The 18,568-nt window shown below is 43.0% G+C and overlaps 1 protein-coding gene across 1 annotated transcript; it reads left to right on the forward strand.

Moving 5' to 3' along the window:
• Positions 1 to 4,794: 4,794 nt before the first annotated feature.
• On the forward strand, positions 4,795 to 18,565 carry LOC118660980 (guanylate-binding protein 1-like; the record flags this gene model as incomplete). The annotated part of the gene is made up of 9 exons (XM_036318523.1): positions 4,795 to 4,890; positions 7,008 to 7,128; positions 10,972 to 11,180; positions 12,802 to 12,929; positions 13,850 to 13,959; positions 14,207 to 14,403; positions 15,518 to 15,760; positions 17,272 to 17,552; positions 18,359 to 18,565. Coding segments are annotated over exons 3-9 (1,356 nt in total), but the record flags the coding sequence as incomplete, so codon positions are not given.
• Between the last annotated feature and the right edge of the window lie 3 nt (positions 18,566 to 18,568).

Below are 18,568 nucleotides of genomic sequence, written 5' to 3' on the forward strand. Positions count from 1 at the left end.
ATGCCTGTGCAGCACAATTTTTTGTTACATCCTGAACTTTCTGTCACTTCCTTCACAGAGTTCACTCTTGCTCACTTGGAAACTGAGGTAGTGGTTGTTTGGTTAGTTGCCTTCATCTGAAAGAAAACTCAAACGTCTTTCATCTTCCTGAGAAGAAATGGTTACAGCCAGGCTAGAACTGAGTGTAAGCTCCTGTGGGGTCCGGGAGCCTGGACCTCTAGCTTGGCGGGAGCTCCCATTTCATGAAGAATGGAGCCCAGAGAGGCTCCTGCCCAGCGCTCAGGGACGAGCCCAGCCTGCGTGCCCTGCTCTGACCAGGGCCACCACCTCCCCTTCAGCGCCAAGGTCGGGGGTTGGGGGGGGATCACAGATTCCGCAGACTGAGTGGGAGCAGCAGGATCCCCGCCAGCAGGCGGCCATCGCGGGGCTGGACTCGCTGGGCATGGGCATCCTCTCCAACCAGGGCGGGAGGAATACATGGAGGACGTCACTGTCATCTGGTGGAGCTCGAGCCGACCGCTGAAGACAAGCCCTTACTCAGCGGTCGCCCTCGCAGCCATCACCCGATTCTATTATCTTTTAGAATAATACAAGTATTCTAGAGACTGCAACTCCAAGTACACTGGGAAGAAAGGAAATATACCTTTCTCCTACCCAGCATTTCAAAGAAAATGTCCCTAGAAAGTTTTTCAAACAGCCTCACGTGAAACCAAAAAGCAGGGAAACTGCACAGAATTCATAATACTAGACAGAAAGGAGCTGTTTTCTCAATATCTAGTCTATTCCTAAGAAACTAAGAGCTTGTTCCTGTTTCCACTTACAAAGAACATGTGTTCAGTACAAATACTTTCCATTTGTCCTTAATTGACACAGGAAATTCCTCACTCGTGAGAAAAACATGAGCCAAAGACTTTGAATTGATAAAAGGGCTGATCATAATGTCCTAGGCAGTGAGGAAAAAGGGAGACTCCAAGCACCAGTATTTCAGTCCACATTTGCAAACACAGAGCCATGGATGAGCCTAATTTGATCTTCCTCTTAACACACTGACTCATCATTGGAGGAAATCCCAAATCAATCACCAGGGCCTTGTGACTCAATTAACTGCTATTAACAAACCATTAGCCCTGACCACTGTGGTTTAGTTGGTCAGGTATTGTTCCCTGCAGCCAAAGGTTGCAGGTTTAATGCCAGGTCAGGACTTTTGCCCAGAATGTGTGCTTGATCCCTGCGGGACATGTGAGGGGCTGTTTTGCTCTCACATTGGTGTTTCTTTCATTCTTTCCCTACCTTCCTCTCTTCTAAAAATCAAAAGAAAGTAGACAAACAAAAACATAAAATATCTTTAAACTGTATTTACTGGTGTGTGAAATGCAAATCATAAAAGCTACATTATATGCATGTGCTGAAGAATAAATTGAATTTAGTTAATAACACCTGCAAGGAGTTTAGAACCACAACAGTGTTTGCATTTACTACCTGTTTGGTGATTGTGACACTAGGGACCCAGCATATATGTGATTTGGAGCCACACGGTGCACAGCAGAAGGAGGTGCTAGACCATTGCTGAATTTTCCTATTCTTTTTATCCCTCTCTTCCTGTTCCATTTTACAGAGCCGAATAAAATGAAATTGAATGCTTTTATGCAAGTATTCAAGAAGAAACTGACCACGCATCAAAACACGACATGCTGATAACAGTCAGTGACTAGAAAGCACAAGTAGGAAATAAAGCAGAATCAAATGTCACGGGGAAATTTGGACTGGGAGTCAGACACAGAGCAGGAAAACAGCTCATGAAGTTCTGTGAGACAAACAACTTGTCCATCACAAACACGTGCTTCACACAGATAAACAGATAACTGCTTACACAGACATCAGCGGAGGCCTAATATATAAGTAAATGGACTATGTAATTGGAAGCAGAAGATGTATTTCCTTAAAAAATTACTCTTCCAGGTAATTTTTTAAAGAAATATACAGTGGATTATTGAGGCATTCTGTCTGTAACTAAATTTCAATAGTTCAGACAGAGAAAGAAAGTATGTAGTAAAATAACATTAAAGGAATTTTGTACTTTTGGTGAAGTTTGTGAGGAATGGATATCAATTCTTCTTTGAAAGTTTGGTAGAAATCACCAGTGAAGCCATTGGGCCTGAGCTTTTAATGATGGTAGTTTTCAACCTCTTTACTTGTTACAAGTCTATTCAGATGAGTGATTCCTTCTTGAGAGAGTTTCAGTAGTTTGCTTCTTTCTAGGAATTTGTCCATTTTTAATCTAATTTGTTGCCATACAGTTGTTCATAGTATTGCCCTATAATCTTTCTTTTTCTGTCAATAATAATGTCCACTTTTTTATTCCTGGTTTTAGTAATTTGAGTCTCCTTTCTTTTCTTCTTGGCCAGTTTAGCTATAAATTTGCTAAAATAGATGATCTTTTCAAAGAACCAGCTTTTGCTGTCACTGATTTTTTTCTATATTTTCCCATTATCTATTTCATTAATATCCTATATAATAAAGAGGTATTATGCAAATTGACCATCACTCCAATACACAAGATGGCCAACCCCATGTGGTCAAAGATGGCCAGCCCCATGTGGCCACAAAATGGCCTGCTGGGGAGGACAGTTGTGGGCGATCAGGCCTGCAGGGGAGGGCAGTTAGGAGGGACCAGGCCTGCAGGGGAGGAAAGGGAATTGGGGGCGACTGGGCCTGTAGGGGAGGGTAGTTGAGAGGGACCAGGCCTACAGGGGAGGGCAGTCGGGAACAACCGGGCCAGCAGGGAGGGCAGTTGTTGGTGACCGGGCCAGCAGAGGAGGGCATTTGGTGGCATTCAGACCAGCAGGGGAGCCGTTAGACTGGCTGGCAGGGAGTGGTTAGGGGGTGATCAGGTTGGCAGGCAGAAGCAGTTAGGAGCAATCAGACAGGCAGGCAGGTGAGCAGTTGGGAGCCAGCAGTCCTGGATTGTGAGATGGATGTCCGACTACCCGTTTAGGCCACAGGGATCAGGCCCATAGGGATCAGGCCTAAATGGGCAGTCGGACAAGGGGTCCTAGATTGGAAAGTGTGCAGGCTGGGCTGAAGAACACCTCTCCCTCAGTGCACAAATTTCGTGCACTGGGCCTCTAGTCATTTACATAAATCTTTATTTTTTGCTTCTGCTTGCTTTGGGTTTAGTTTGCTTGTATTTTACAAGTGTCCTAAGGTAAAAGGATATTGATTAAGATATGCTGTTTTGTTAGTAGTTCTCCAGGGTACATATAAATATATATATTTCTCAAAATGTACTTCAGTCTGTTCTCTGCATCTCTGAGTATTTCTATTTTATTTGTTAGTTTATTTTGTTCATTAGATTCCACATATAAGTAAAATCATATGGTATTTGTCTTCCACTGACTGGCTTACTTACTTAGCACAATACTCTCCAGAACCTCAGAGGGGAAGGGGGATTGAGAGATTGGGTGAAAAATGTGAAGAGTTTAAGAAAAAAAAAAAAAAAACCCTCACATATATAGACAACAGTATGATGATTCCTAGAGGCAAAAGGTGGTGGAAAGGTAGAAGAGAAAAAGGGGGGATGAATGGAGATGGAAGGAGATTTGACTCTGGGTGGTAAACATACAATATACTGAGTATGTATTATAGAATTTTATACTTGTAACCCATATAACTTTACTAATCAATATCACTCCAATAAATTCAATAAAATTAAAAAGAATATACCTCAAATTTATGCTAAATTAATTCCAGTGAAATACAGAACAGTTACTCCTATAACTCTATTCCCCCTTTTATTCATTTAGTGCTATTATTTTTCCATCTATAGTACAAATTACATCTATATATGTAACAACCCCAACAATACATTTTGATAATTATTAACTCATCTGATTTTCTGTCTTTTAAAAAGGCTGAAACAGAAAGAATAAATGTATAGTGCTTGTTATAGTAACTTCCTTTCTTATAATCTCTGATTCTCTGTATTCCTATGAGTTCACATTAATATCACCGGTCATATCTTTATTTCAATAGGCTGTGCAACAACTTACCTTCTTTTTTTCTGCTTTGCTAAATAGATTACTTTTAAGTATGAAATAGACCCTACAATACAATTATATTCATACTAGAGGCCTGGTACACGAAATTAGTGCACTGCGTGGTGGGGGTCCCTCAGCCCAGCCTGTCCCCTCTCACAGTCTGGGAGCCCTCAGGGGATGTCCTACTGATGCCGTGGAGGCTTGGAGCAGGCGTCCCGTGTCTGTGTGTGTATGTCTGTGTGTGTATGTCTGTGTGTGTGTGTCCACTGGGGGCATCGGAGGCTCAGAGCAGGTGCCGTGTGTGTGTGTGTGTGTGTGTGTGTGTGTGTGTGTGTGTGTGTGTCCACTGGGCGGGGGGGCAGTGTGGCCAGGCAGGGCCCTGAGTAGTACCACTGCTGCTGCCACTGTCATTAGTGTCTGGGATGCAGGCATCGGTTGAAAAGACTGAACCACACCCCAGGCTTCTCTGACCCTGAGTTTGTTCATCTGGAAGTTCAAGCAGGAGGGGCCAGGCCCTGCACTCTAGGCCCTTCACGGAATCATATTTTTTGCCCTCAGTCAGCTTCCCCTTTCCAGGCCTGAGCACAGCAGAGTTCTTCTTGTTTTTTGTTTGTTTGTTTGTTTGTTTGTTTGTTTGTTTGTTTTACCTTTTTTTCTTTTTCTTTTTAAAAGAAGGTAGAGATTTCTAGAAAAGACAAAATTACAGAGATAGAAAGCGGACCTGTGGTTGCCTGGGGCTGGAGTGAGGTTGACTGCAGATGGGCAAACAGCGTGATGGAAGTTTGTTAAACGGTTTGTGTCGGTGGTTGAGCTGCTGTGGAAATTCACGCATCAAGCAGTATACCAGCAGTGGGTGAGTTGTATGGCATTTAAGTGCCTCTTTGAGAAAGCTGTGTAAAGGTGTACATCTAAAAGGGAACCCTCTTAAAACCACAGTTGGTTAGAGATTACCACCTTCTAGGAACATGATAGAAAGTGTTCAGTCAATGGTTGTGAACTTGAAGAAGAGTGGAGAAGGTGCTGAATTGGAAGCCTTTATGTGACCTGGGCAGGTCTAAAATCTGTCTGGGTCTGCTTCCCCGTCTGTGACCTCCAGAGTTGATGCCCTTGGAGGGGTGAGAGGTGCCTGGGACAGCCCCTGTGGTGGCTGCCCTGCCCAGTGCTCTGTGCTGCAGACCCTCGGGGCTGTCCCAGGGCTGCTGTGCCTTCACCTTTGCCACAGAGCACCTCTGCCTTCCTGCCTTTGTGCGGAGAACTTCCTCCCACCAGCCCCTGGAGCAAACACACAGCCGGGAACAATTGGAAAATACGGATTGGCCTGGCCTCATTTCACCCCACCCCTGGCTCCTTCCCTTGACAGGGACCAGAAAAGCAACCAGGAGACTTACCCAGAGAAAGCCCCTCAGATCAAAGGGGCCCAAGCACCTCATGGGCACTGGTACACGTGGCTGGCTAGCCTTCCCTCTTCCCTTGCAGCCCTGACAGGTGACCTCAGCTGCATAGGCTCGGAGCAGGCACCGTGTGTGTGTGTGTGTGTGTGTGTGTGTGTGTGTGTGTGTGTGTCCGCTGGGGGCCTGCCCCCGGCCGCATCTGAGGCTCAGAGCAGGCGCCCCTCTGTGTTGATCTCTAAGGCTCTGGGCTTTGCCTGCATGTTGTTCTCTCAGTGCCCAGCGCCCTCCTCCTGAACTGGTAGTGACCATTATGGAGTCTCAACCTCATTTGCATATTACTGCTAGATAGATAGATGATAGATAAATAGATAGATAGATAGATTGTTGTATACAATTGTTTCTTAAATCAGTTAAGAGAAGAAAGAAGAGGGAATCTGCATTTATACTGTCTTTTATAATTACAAAATTCCCTTACTGGTTCTCTTTGTTTTTCTATATGGATTTGTATTACCATCTGGGGTCACCTGCTTCCTTCCTGAAAATCTCCTGTTGTGTTTTTTCTAAAGACAATTTGCTAGCAATATAGTTTCTCCAAGTCCCCACACTGTTTCAAATAAAATCAGTTCTTTGTGGGAGAACTTCAGAGATGCACTGCCTCTCTCCCTGGACAAATATCTCTGAGGCACTGCTCCTCTTCTGGGCAGGGGTGGTAGCCTCTGGTCTTCCCCACTTGCCTCTCCCAGCTGGGAAACTCTTTCCTACAAGTCAGCCAGAGGGAGGGTGAGCAGGCCAGGCAATCTCAACCTGCTGAGCCTTCACTCTGTGAGTGGGGCTGGGTACATGTTTGGAGCCCCAGCCTCCAGTGTGTGCAACTCAGTGTTGGAGGGGATGAGAAATATGGTGGCCTGCCTCTCCCAGAGACATACCTAACCCTGCTTGAAAGAGGGAAGAGGGAGCCATATCTGGTCAACTCCATGCACCAGGAACCAGCAATGGAGCTTTTGTCATACTGAACTGTAAGATTAGAGTCATTCAAGGAATTAGGCAGACACAGCAAGCAAGCAGGAGGCAAATTTATCAGAAGGAATGAGGGGATGGAGCCACAACCAGGGAAGGTTAGCACGCAGTCTCCGCTATCCTCAGGGTTGAATTTTATGTGCAAAACTGCAAGGGCGGAGGCTGGGGGATATAAGTGTTCTAGTCTGATTACATGGAGTCCATCGTCCTTCAACCCTATTAGTGCTGGCCCTTGAGGCTGTGGGCTATAAGATGCCTTCGTTATTTTTTGGCCTGCTGTCGCGCCCTCAGTGGGACTCCCTCCTGTTGAGCCAGATGGGGAACTACATTTCATGTAGTTCCATGAAATGAGGCTGGGGCCACTTTCTCCTTTGGGATTTTCTAGTTAGTCCGCCTGAGCCAAATGTCCTCTGCTGGCCTGTCCTGAACTAGATAAGAAATCCTATAAAATCCATGTACCCTCCATTTGCATAGCTTTCAGAAATTCCTTTTATGGTTGTTGAGTCACTGCTTTTTCCTCAGTGCTTTCAATTTCACATTACTCTAAATGCTTCATTTCTAGCAAAGTACTTTAGGAAGTCAGGACAGCCACGTCACATCGGAGTTTAAATAAAAGCCCAAGCACCCAGTGAAAGACAGAGAAGTAACAAACCACTGCAACCAACACTGAGGGGAAAAAACAGGTAAGAACTTTATTTTCTCATCAAAGCAGCTTTCTCTCCACCTCTAAAGGACTGTACTCTGAGAAATGGAGTCCAGGGTAAGGTTGGGGCAGGTGGGAGGTATGTATAAGGGTCAGTTCATTTTCCAAAGAACGATGAGCATGAGGATAGGTTGCAGCAGAGCCCATGTGGGACAGGCGGTGAGGTGCAATCCCAGTGATATCAGGTGGCAGCGCATCCCTAAGTGTCACTACTGTGCTTGGAGGAATTAGGCAGCAGCAGACATGGGGCTAAGCTCAGAGTTTGAAATGCATTACAATTGTCTTTCTCTTTGCCAACACTGTGTTGGCTGTAGACACAGTTAAATTACCATTGTCTTGATGGAACTTGGACAATTCTGATCTGACTGAAGCTGACACAATGAAAGGGCTACAGATATGCTATTTTCATGAGAAAGAAGCATAGAAAATGAGATGCAGCATAAACAGCCATCTGACACTGTTAAAAAAGAAGAAAAAAATACCTGAAACTCAGAGTGAAAAATGAAGATTCACAAAAACACCATACATTTTAGTCATATAGATGAGCTTGGTTTCAAAGTGGATGACTCACTTAAAAGTAACTCAGGTTCTGTTTGCTGGATGTGAGGAAGGATGGGGGCTGGTGAAAATGGGGAAGGGATTAAGAAATACAAATTGGCAGTTATAACAGTCACAGGGATGTAAAGTAAAGCCTAGGGAATATAGCCAATAATCCTATATAATAAAGAGGGAATATGCAAATTGACCATCATGCCATCACAAAGACGTGGGTGCCCACAGCGAAGACAGGGTTTCTGTAACACAAGATGGCTATACTCACAGTGGAGGCTGCATTCCCATAACGGATCTGAGGCTGCACCCCCCTGTCCAGTGAAGCATGACGGGGGACCTCAGGCTGTGCTCCTCCACCCAGCGACAGGCCGGGGGACCTGAGGACTTGCCCCCCGCCCGGCAGGGCTTTGATGGGAGACCTGAGGCTGTGCCCGCTGCCCGGCAGGGATTGACAGGTGACATCAGGCTGTGGCCCCCACCCAGTGGGGCTTGACGGGGGACCTCAAGGTGTGCCCTCTGCCCCAGCACCAAGCTTGGGGACCTAAGGTTGTGCCCCCCACCCTGGTGCTGGGCCAGGGACCTCAGGCCATGCTCCCCCCCCCCAAAGGGCTTCATGGGAGACCTCAGGCTGTGCCTCCCTCCCTGGCAACAGGCCAAGGGACCTCATGTTACCTTCCCCACCCCAGCACCAGTCCAGGGGACCTGAGGGTGTGCTGGAGGACCTGAGGCTGCAACCCCTGCCCAGCTTTGACAAGGGTGGGGCCAGCCAGGTCTGGATCTTGCCCAATGGATGTGGGGCTAGCTGGGTCTTTTTCTCGCACCATTTTAAGGTGCCCCTGATTGGTGGGGACTTGGCTCTGGGTCTGATGGCGTGCCCCAGACTCTGATAGAGGGAAGATTTTCATATACATTTTACTAATTTTCTTTCATCTCTGACACTTCTATTATAGATAAAGGGCAAATAGCAATATTAAAATATTTCCTCTAATTAATCCCATTTTTTATGTGCACTAACTTCATGCACCTGACCAATAATCCACATAATAAAAGCCTAAGCAACCATTACAGCAGAACAAGTAAAACAACTAGTTGCTATGATGTGCTGTGACCACCATGGGGCAGAGGCAAAATGCAGGAGATGCCCCCTGGTGGTCAGTGTGCTCCCCCAGCCAACCTCCTGCAGCTTACCAACCTCCTGTTCCCCCTCCCCTGGCTTGGTGGCCAACCTCCTGCAGCTCCTCAACCCCAATCCAGCCAACCTCCCGGACCCCTACCTGGACCAGCTGGCCCCAATTGGCCCCAATTGGGACTGGGCGAGACTCTCCGATTGGTCCCTATTGCCTGCCAGGCTGAGGGACCCCACCCACGCACAAATTCGTGCACCGGGCCTCAGATGTTGTTATAATTATGTATGCTGACACGTAGACCCATAGAAGGGATCCTTTTAAGGTATACAAATGTCTAACAACTATGTAGTACACTGAAACTCATATAATATTAATTGTCAACTGTAATTTTAAAATGACAATTTTTTTAAAATAAAATAAAACAAAAAATAGTTCCAATCAACCAGATCCAATTTCTTAGGGCCAACTTCTTTCTTACCCCTTACAAGTAGAATTTGGCCCCACTACTGTACTACAAAGTTTTCTCTTTAAGAAACCTGCATTGCTGAAGCCAACTTTTGTATACCTGACTTATCTATGCTCTCAAGCAAGTTTGTTCTTGCTTTCTGGAAACTGCTTCTGAATTCCTTGGCTTGGCATGAACTTTACTCATCACCTGCTTCTCAGACAACCCTCTCTCTCCCTCCTTACAGCTCTACCTCTCCCTCTCTCTCCCCAGTTTCCTCCCCTCCTGTCTGCTTCCTGCTTCTCCTTCTCCTCAACCTAATGGAAAAACAGAACAAAACAGAATGCCTACAAGTGTATGACTAGAAATATATTTTCACTGAAAAACATAGGCTCCCTTGATCTGCCTCCTGATCTTTTAATCCATATTTCATAGTCTTTTGTTCCCTTACACCACACACATATATACACAAACATGATTTTTGGCAACATTCAGTATTTACAAGTGTGCAGTCTTACCCCCTTTTAGTTGGAGGCTAATTTTTTGTGAAGCTAATGAAGTTGAAGTATAGGGCCCCTTGCTTGCACAAGCCCATATCAAGGCTTTGGGCAAGTCTCTAGTCCTGTTTTTCCTATAGTCATACATATATATAAAATTTGCAAATGTAAGTTATATTGGTTCCGCTTCCCGAATAACAGTATAAACAGTTCTGTGAACCCTCACTTCTGAAAAATAAGCACAACTAGTAGAAAAAACACATTTCAAATCTGTGAAAAATGTCCTGCCTGTTTTTGAACAGCAGTTAGAGTGTCGGTGGATTGAAGGGTGGTTGAATGATTGTGGTGGGACAAGTGCAGGAGGCAACCAATCTAAGTATATGTTTCAAATAGATGTTTCTCTCTCTCTGTCTCACTGCCCCCCCCCCCCCCGATTCCCACGACCACTCTCCCTAAAAATAAATGGAAAATACCCTCCAGTGAGGATTAACAAACAAACAAAAAAAAACTATGAAAATTATCCAAAGAGCATACATCTAATGATGAAACATTTATTCCCAAAAGTCGGTATTTATAGTAAAATTAATTAACAAATAAATATTAAATTTCTTATACATGGCCGGATGTAAACTACTCTCTAAACCCTATTCTATTTTATATCTAATGTACAGAAAATAAATCTTTTTATATATTTTCATTGATTTTTAGAGAGAGGGAGGGAGACAGAGAGATGGTAACATCAATAATGAGAGAGAAACATTGATTAGTTGCATCCTATGCATCCCCTACTGGGGACAACTTGCAACCCAGGCATGTACCCTCACCTGGAATTGAGACCTGACCTCCTAGTTCATGGGCCCACGCTCAACTACTGAGTCACACCAGTCAGGTTCTAGTCTGAAAATTTTAATGAGAATCTAAAAAGAAGTTTTCTATGGTAAATTAAAAATTTTGTTCATGAAAGTGGTTAAATGTTGATGTCCTTGTCATACCAATTTTTTTTTAATGGACTACTTCAATTGCACTTCTGTAACTTGCTAAAAGAATACAAATCTTCCCCTCATCCATCTCACTGCTGACACAGAACTTTTGGCCACATTGGGGAATTTTATGACTCTACATTCTGGATCAAAATAACCTGGTGAAAGTTCTTGATCTATTTAGAATGGAAATTCTAATCCATCCCATCCCCTTGCTTGCAGATAAGGTAACACCCTGGAAATGGCCTCACACATCCAGATGCCAGGCCCGGTGTGCCTCATTGAGAACACTAACACCCAACTAGTGGTTAATCCAGAAGCTTTGAAGATCTTGTCTGCCATTACACAGCCTGTTGTGGTGGTGGCCATTGTGGGTCTCTACCGCACAGGCAAATCCTACCTGATGAACAAGCTGGCTGGGCAGCAAAAAGGTGAGGGGCACCAGCTAAGCTATGCCAGATCCCTTTTGTCTCCCCACACTCCCAGCTTTGAGTATGGTGCTACAGGAAGAGCAGGGTAGAGGTGGGGAGGAATTTTTAAAGCGAGCTTTTAATCTACCATGATGCTCTTACCTTATTGTGGTCTCAAAGAGTCAACTCACTGTCTCTTCCCACTTTCCTTAATTTCCCTTTTAAAAGCATAATTTATATTCTTTTCCTAGAATTCTATGTTTAATTTTTTAAAGAATCGCCATATCATGTCCCACAGCAACTCTACCATTTTCCAGGATTCTAATTTCTCCACAATCTTGCCAATAACTTTTATTTGGTTGTGTGTGTGGTGGTTTTTGTTGTTGTTTTTTTGTTTTTATTGACTTCAGACAGGGAGGGGGAGAGAGAGAGAGAGAGTAAGGAAGAGAGAGAGAGAGAGAGAGAGAGATTAATAATGTGAGAGAATCATTGATAGTCTGCCTCATGCACAACCCACACTGGGGATCAAGCTCACAGCAAACACAGGCTGGGAATTGAACCATAACCTCCTGGTTCATAGGTCAGTACTCAACCACCAGCCACACTGGCCAGGCTGTTATTTTGATTTTTTGATAGTGATCATCCTAATGGGTGTGAAATAGTATATCAGTGTGCTTTTGATTTGTATTTACTCGATAGCTAATGCTGTTAATTATCTTGTTATGTGTTTATTGGTTATTTGCGTATTTTCATTAAGGAAATGTCTATTGAAGTCCTTGGCTCAATTTTTACTAGTAATTGGTTTTTTTTGTATTCTGGGGTTGCATTGCAGGACTTCTTTATATATTCTGGATACCAATCCCTTAACTGAGAAATATTTTCCCCCGTTCCATAGGATTCCTTTGAAACTCTGTCAATAGTATCCTTTGACCCAAAAAGTTTTCATTTTGAATCCCTCTTATCTATTTTTTTTTCATTGTTTATGCTTTTGGTGTCATATCCAAGAAATCATTCCAAAGTCAATGTTATAAAACTTTCCCCCTATGTTTACTTCTATGAAGTTTATAGTTTTAGCTCTTACATGTAGGTCTTTGAACTCATTTGGGTAATTTTGTAGAAGGAAAGCTTTCTATCTTGCACCATTGAGTGTAATGCTGGCTAAAGGATTTTCATATATGGCTTTTATTACGTTGAGTTAGTTTACTTCTAGTCCTAATATGTTAATGTTTTTATAATAAAATGTGTTGGATGTTTTTATGTATTGGATATTGGAATTTTCCTGTTTCTCTATAAAATCAATACTGATTGTAGTTGGGTTTTTTTTTTTAAATGTATTTTTATTGATTTCAGAGTGGAAGGCAGAGGAAGAGAGAGTTGGAAACATCAGTGATAAGAGAGAATCATTGATTGGCTGCCTCCTGCTCATCCCAACTGGGGATTGAGCCCATAACCAGGGCATGTGCCCTGCCCCGTAGTCGAACCATGATCTCCTTGTTCTTAGGTCGACGCTCAACCTCTGAGCCATGCCAGCCAAGCTACTGGCTGTGGTCTCCTGTAACCTTGATTATGTTCATGTTTATCTCCATTTTAAGACACATCTGCTATGAAAACTCCACTCCCTCTCTCTCCTCTTCCGCTGAAGGCTTCTCTATAGGCTCCTCGGTTCAGTCTCACACCAAAGGTATCTGGATGTGGTGTATGCGTCACCCTAAGAAACCAAACTACACTTTAGTTCTGCTTGACACTGAAGGGCTGGGAGATGTAGAGAAGGTAAGCATTAAAGATTCAATTTGGAGACAATCCCTTCATTTCTGGGTATTATATACACTATTTAATACTTTTTCTTTTTTAAAAAAAAATTTTATTATTATTATTTTAATTTTTATTCAAATAAGAGCTGACAGTAAACTTTAAGTGTCTTTTTCATTTCTGATTATGTGCTAAGAGACCAAGTTTTGCAGTCAGGAATGATGGAAATATAAGGAAGAGTCCTAGAAGAGCATAGTGCTCATTAGTTCGTATTCTAATTATTAACAAGAGTCAATAACTAATCCAGTTAACACTGATGCATAAAGGTACCACAAACAAAATCAATCATGAGTCCTACCTTCAGAGAACATTAGTTAAGGATTAATGTTCAGAATTCCTAAACTGAAGTTTAAATTTAAACCCTGTTATTAACACAGTTGCCTTAGCAAATTATTTCATTTCTTTTAACCTCAGCTTTCAGAACTGTATAACCAATGCAAAAGGTCAATATTTGCCTCATAGTGTTGTTTTAACTATTTAATAAGAACAGAAAGTGTTAGGTGAATAATAATGACTAGATAAAATAGCTATAAGTATTATTACTGTTACATAAGTCAATTTTTCTGTGAAAACATAGAGAAAATTAAATTATATTGAAGGCTTTAGAGTGCCCACCAATCTGGACTGTCTGTTTTGCAATTATCTGTCAATCATCATAAGAGGACCTAGTGAGAATCAGTATAACCAAAAATACTAATCAGAAGACTAGTCAAAGTATAAGCCTTACAAACAATCATTTTCATTTGGATTTGTTTTCCTCTTATAAGACATTAATCTAAAAAAAGCCACTCCACTAAATAAGCATCCGTTTACGACTGCTGATCTGGAAAGTGCCATGAGAACAAAACATAATCCTGGCCCAAATGTGTTCTGATTTCCAGGGTGACAACCAAAATGACTCCTGGATCTTTGCCCTAGCAATACTGCTGAGCAGCACCTTTGTGTACAACAGCATGGGGACCATAAACCAGCAGGCCATGGACGGACTGCAGTATCCTTTTTGTGGTCCAGAACAGCATCAAAATCAGAGGTGAAACTAGTACCTAAATACCAGCTCCCTGAAGGTGAATCCTGGTGAATCAAGTGCAAACAGAGAAAGTATGAAAAACAATTCAAGGGCAGGAAGAATTAACACTTGAGTTAGAAGCAAAGCCAAAACAAAGGTTTAGAATATGTGGGACTAATATGGGATGAGGGCACTGTTCTTTTACACCATTTTTCCTTAGTTTGCTACTCAGCTATGTGACAGAGCTGACAGATAAAATAAGGGCAAAATCTTCACCTGATGCAAATGAGGTTGAGGATTCAGCTGACTTTGTGAGCTTCTTTCCAGATTTTGTGTGGACACTGAGGGATTTTTTCCTAAAATTGGAAATAGATGGGCAACCCATCTCAGCAGATGAGTACCTGGAGAATTCACTCAAACTCAAGCAAGGTAAAGGGGACTGAGAACTGATTATTGGGAATCACAAGGCATTAGCAACCATCATCTTTTATTTTTCTACTAGTGGCCCGATGCACGAAATTCATGCACAGGGTGTGGAGGGGTGGAGGGGTGTCCCTCAGCCCGGCCTTCATGCTCTCTAATCTAGGACCCCTCAGGAGATGTCCGACTGCCAGTTTAGGCTCTGTTTGATCGGGCCTAAACTGGCAGTCGGACATCCCTCTCACAATCTGGGACTGCTGGCTCCTAACTGCTCACCTGCCTGCCTACTGATTGCACCTAACCACTCTACATGCCAGCCTGTTTGCCCCCAAATGCACCCCACACTGGCTTATTTGCACCCCCCTGCGCCCCTCACAGCCTACTCACCTTCAACAGCCCTTCTCTGCCAGCATCATGACCCACAACTATCCTCCCTTGCTGGCCTGATGGCCCCCGGTTGCCCTCCCCTACAGGCCTCATGGCCCCCAACTACCCTCCCCTGCTGGCCTCATGGCTCTCTACTGCCCTTCCTGGCCAGTCTCCTGGAAAGTCTCCTGGTCTAATTAGCATATTACTCCTTAATTAGTATATATTTAGTGTTTTAACATGTATAGTTTTCTACTTCTTCTATGCTGCCTAGTTCTAAGAATTAATGCTTGTTTAATATCTAAGTTCATAGATTTGATTTTGAATTATCTTCTCCCCTCTTCCAAGGACAAGTTTCTTTTTCTTTCACCTTCCCTGCACTGTGATCTGATTGATTTTTATCTTCCTGGCTAAGGCTTGTGATGCTGTAATTCGCCAAAGAATATGGAGTAGAATGGGCATTTATTTAAAGAAAATAGATTAAAGCTTAACAATGAACTAGGCCAGGGGTTTGCAAACTATGGCCCACAGGTAAATGATGGCCAATACAGCCTGCCAGCTATCCTACAAATAGGTTTTACTGGATGAATACTACGTAGATTGTCCATGCTGCTCTCATGCTATAATAGCAGAATTGAATACTTGGAAAAGAAACCACCTGCCCTGCAAAGCCTAATATATTTACCATTTGGCCGTTTACAGAAAAAGTTTCCACCCCATATATTAAGCAAAGCCATTTTTTATTATCTTTCTCCAGGTACCAGTCCTAAAGAAAAAAATTTTAACCAGCCCCGACTTTGTATCCGAAAGTTCTTCCCAAAGAAGAAATGCTTTATCTTTTGTCAGCCCACTCTTTTGGAGAATCTATGCCAACTGGAGACAATGCATGATGATGAGCTGAACCCCAAATTCGTAAAAGAAGCTGCTGACTTCTGTTCCTACATCTTTAGCAATTCCAAAGTCAAAACTCTTTCAGGAGGCATCCAAGTCAATGGACCCCGTGAGTCCACTTCCCGGTCATTACTCTCACTGTCAAGACTAAAGAAAGGTGGAATAGCATCCACCTAGTTTCATCTCTGAAAAGTGCAAATCTACTGTTACTGTGGTACATTCCAGATGACACAACATTTCTAACAGACTTTATTAATCAGATTTTATGGATGAGAAAACATAGAAAAAGACAAATAAAAAAGCTCTATTGGTTAAAATTGCCCTAATAAGCTGGACCTGTACTAATAAAAGAGTAGGTACATCATGCTCTTGCGCGACATCATCACAAGATGGCCGCCAACATGTCATCACAATATGGCCACCACAAGATATCTACCACAAGATATGTGCTAAAGATGGCTGCCACAAGATAGCTGCCACATGATGGCCAGCAGGGGAGGGCAGTTGGGTGTTACCAGGACTGCAGAGGAGGGCAGGAACAGGCAATCATGCTAGCAAGGGAGCAGTTAAGCATCAATCAGGCCAGCACAGGAGAGGTTAGGGGGCAATCAGGCTGGCAGGCAGGCAGGTGAGTAGTTAGGAGCCAGCAGTCCTGGATTGTAAGAAGGATATCCAACTTCCGGTTTAGTCCCGATCCCACAAGGTTGGAGAGTGTGCAGGCTGGGCTAAGGGACACCCCTCCAACCACCCCCTGTGCATAAATTTCATTCACTAGGCTTCTAGTCCCATATAATAGCTACTAGACAAATGTAGTACCTACATTTAACTAAAATTACATGTAGATTAATTAGAATTAAAGAAAATTAACAATTCTGATTACATGGCTAGTGGTTCCAATATTGGATAGCACATATAGCACATGACCATCATCACAGAAAGTTCTCTTGGACAGTGTTCGGCTAGAATAAATAAAATGGAGGACTCCTTTTAAAATTTGTTTCTAATCTTTAATCCTCACACAAGGATGTTTTCCCATGAATTTGAGAGGGAGAGAGAAACATCGATGTGAGAGAAAAACATTACTCAGTTGCCTCCTGCATGCACCCCAACTGGGGATTGAACCCACAACCTATGTGTGTGCCCTGACCAGGAATAAAACCCACAACTTTTTGGTGCATGGGATGATGCTCCAACCAACAGAGACACCTGGCCAGGGCAGAGGTCTTCTTTTTAATTGTTTCACAAATATTGATTTTTTAAATGCTTACCCCAGAGCAGAACTGATGATAGAGACATAAATGAGAGGTACATTTCCTATACTAACGGTGCTTAGGGGTAAACACATGCACTCAATAAACACAGGTCTATGGTGCCTACAACAGAGGTTCTTCCTGTTTGATATGTGTCCATATGACTCAGGATCTCGCCAGAGAAGAATTTAATTTAGATGATCTGGAACAGAGGCTGAGAGTCTGCATTTCCAGCAAACTTCCAGGTGATGCTAAGGACACAGATGCTGTGAGCCAAAAGAGTGTTGAGAGATATCATCAGATTTATAGAGGATGGACTTTTTCCTCACCTCACCTACAACAAACATTATCTTTTGTTCTCTATTTGTAGGGCTGGAGACTCTGGTACTGACCTATGTCAATACCATCAGCAGTGGGGACCTGCCCTGCATGGAGAACGCAGTCCTGGCCTTGGCCCAAATAGAGAACTCGGCTGCAGTGAAAAAGGCCATGGCCCACTATGACCAGCAGATGGCCAAGAAGGTTCAGCTACCCACAGAAACCCTCCAAGAGCTCCTGGACCTGCACATGGCCAGTGAGAAAGAGGCCATTGAAGTCTTCATGAAGAATTCCTTCAAGGATGTACACCATTTATTTCAAAAGGAATTAGGGGTAATTTTTTTTCATATGTGTATATGGATTAAGGTCTCAGAAAGCAAAGTACTACTAGAAAATAAAATGGGTATTTATCATGAGATAAGGAATTCTTACTAGATTTCAAAATGACAAAAACCACTATTTGTCATTATTATTGTAAGAAAAACCAATTTTATTATGATTGACTTAAAGTTTGAATTTTTTTTCCTTTCATGCATAAACTAATACTATTTCTCATAATTTAATTAAATGAATGCAGGAAACAATCAAAGCTTTTCATCAAGTTACATGCTTGCTGTTATCAGACCAATTTCATATTATAGCCAAACGCAAAGAAAAATGTAGTCTTAGTGATCTTGAGCAAGCTTACATTGAGCTACATTTCTTCCAAATGCAATTGCTGGTCCAATGTGAAAAGCAGGAGTTTCTTTCTAAAGGTGTATTTGTGGGACTAGAGACCCTAGTCCGGACCTATGTCAATGCCATCAGAAGTGGGGTCCTGCCCTACAGAGAGAACACAGTCCTGGCCTCAACCCAGATAGAGAACTCAGCTGCAGTGAAAAAGGCCATGGCCCACTATGACCAGCAGATGGGTAGCATCAATGCTAACATAAAGCCAGAAATCTCTGCCATGAACTTCACCTCCAAGGAGAAAGGGTCTTCAATAGGAAGACAAGATCAGGAGGAAAGATGTGGTCCTGCTGAGATGCCTATAAGTTTTTACAGGGTCACAGACTGGTTTTTGAGAAGCCTTTCCAAAATGCTGAGGTCAAGCTAACATTTTTTCCATACTCTTTCTACATTCTATTTTCACATTAAAGGACCGGCTAGAAAAAAGGCGAGATGACTTTTGTAAAGATAATGTGAAAGCATCATTGGATCGCTGCTCAGCTTTACTTAAGGATATCTTCCATTCTTTAGAAGAAGATATAAAGCAGGGGGTTTATTGTAAACCTGGAGGATACCATCTCTTAATACAGACTATGAACAAGCTGAAGAAAAAGTATCTTCAGGAACCCAGGAAGGGAATA

This window comes from Myotis myotis, unplaced genomic scaffold (assembly GCF_014108235.1).
Source record: "Myotis myotis isolate mMyoMyo1 unplaced genomic scaffold, mMyoMyo1.p scaffold_m19_p_74, whole genome shotgun sequence".
In the NCBI taxonomy this organism is placed as follows: Eukaryota; Metazoa; Chordata; class Mammalia; order Chiroptera; family Vespertilionidae; genus Myotis; species Myotis myotis.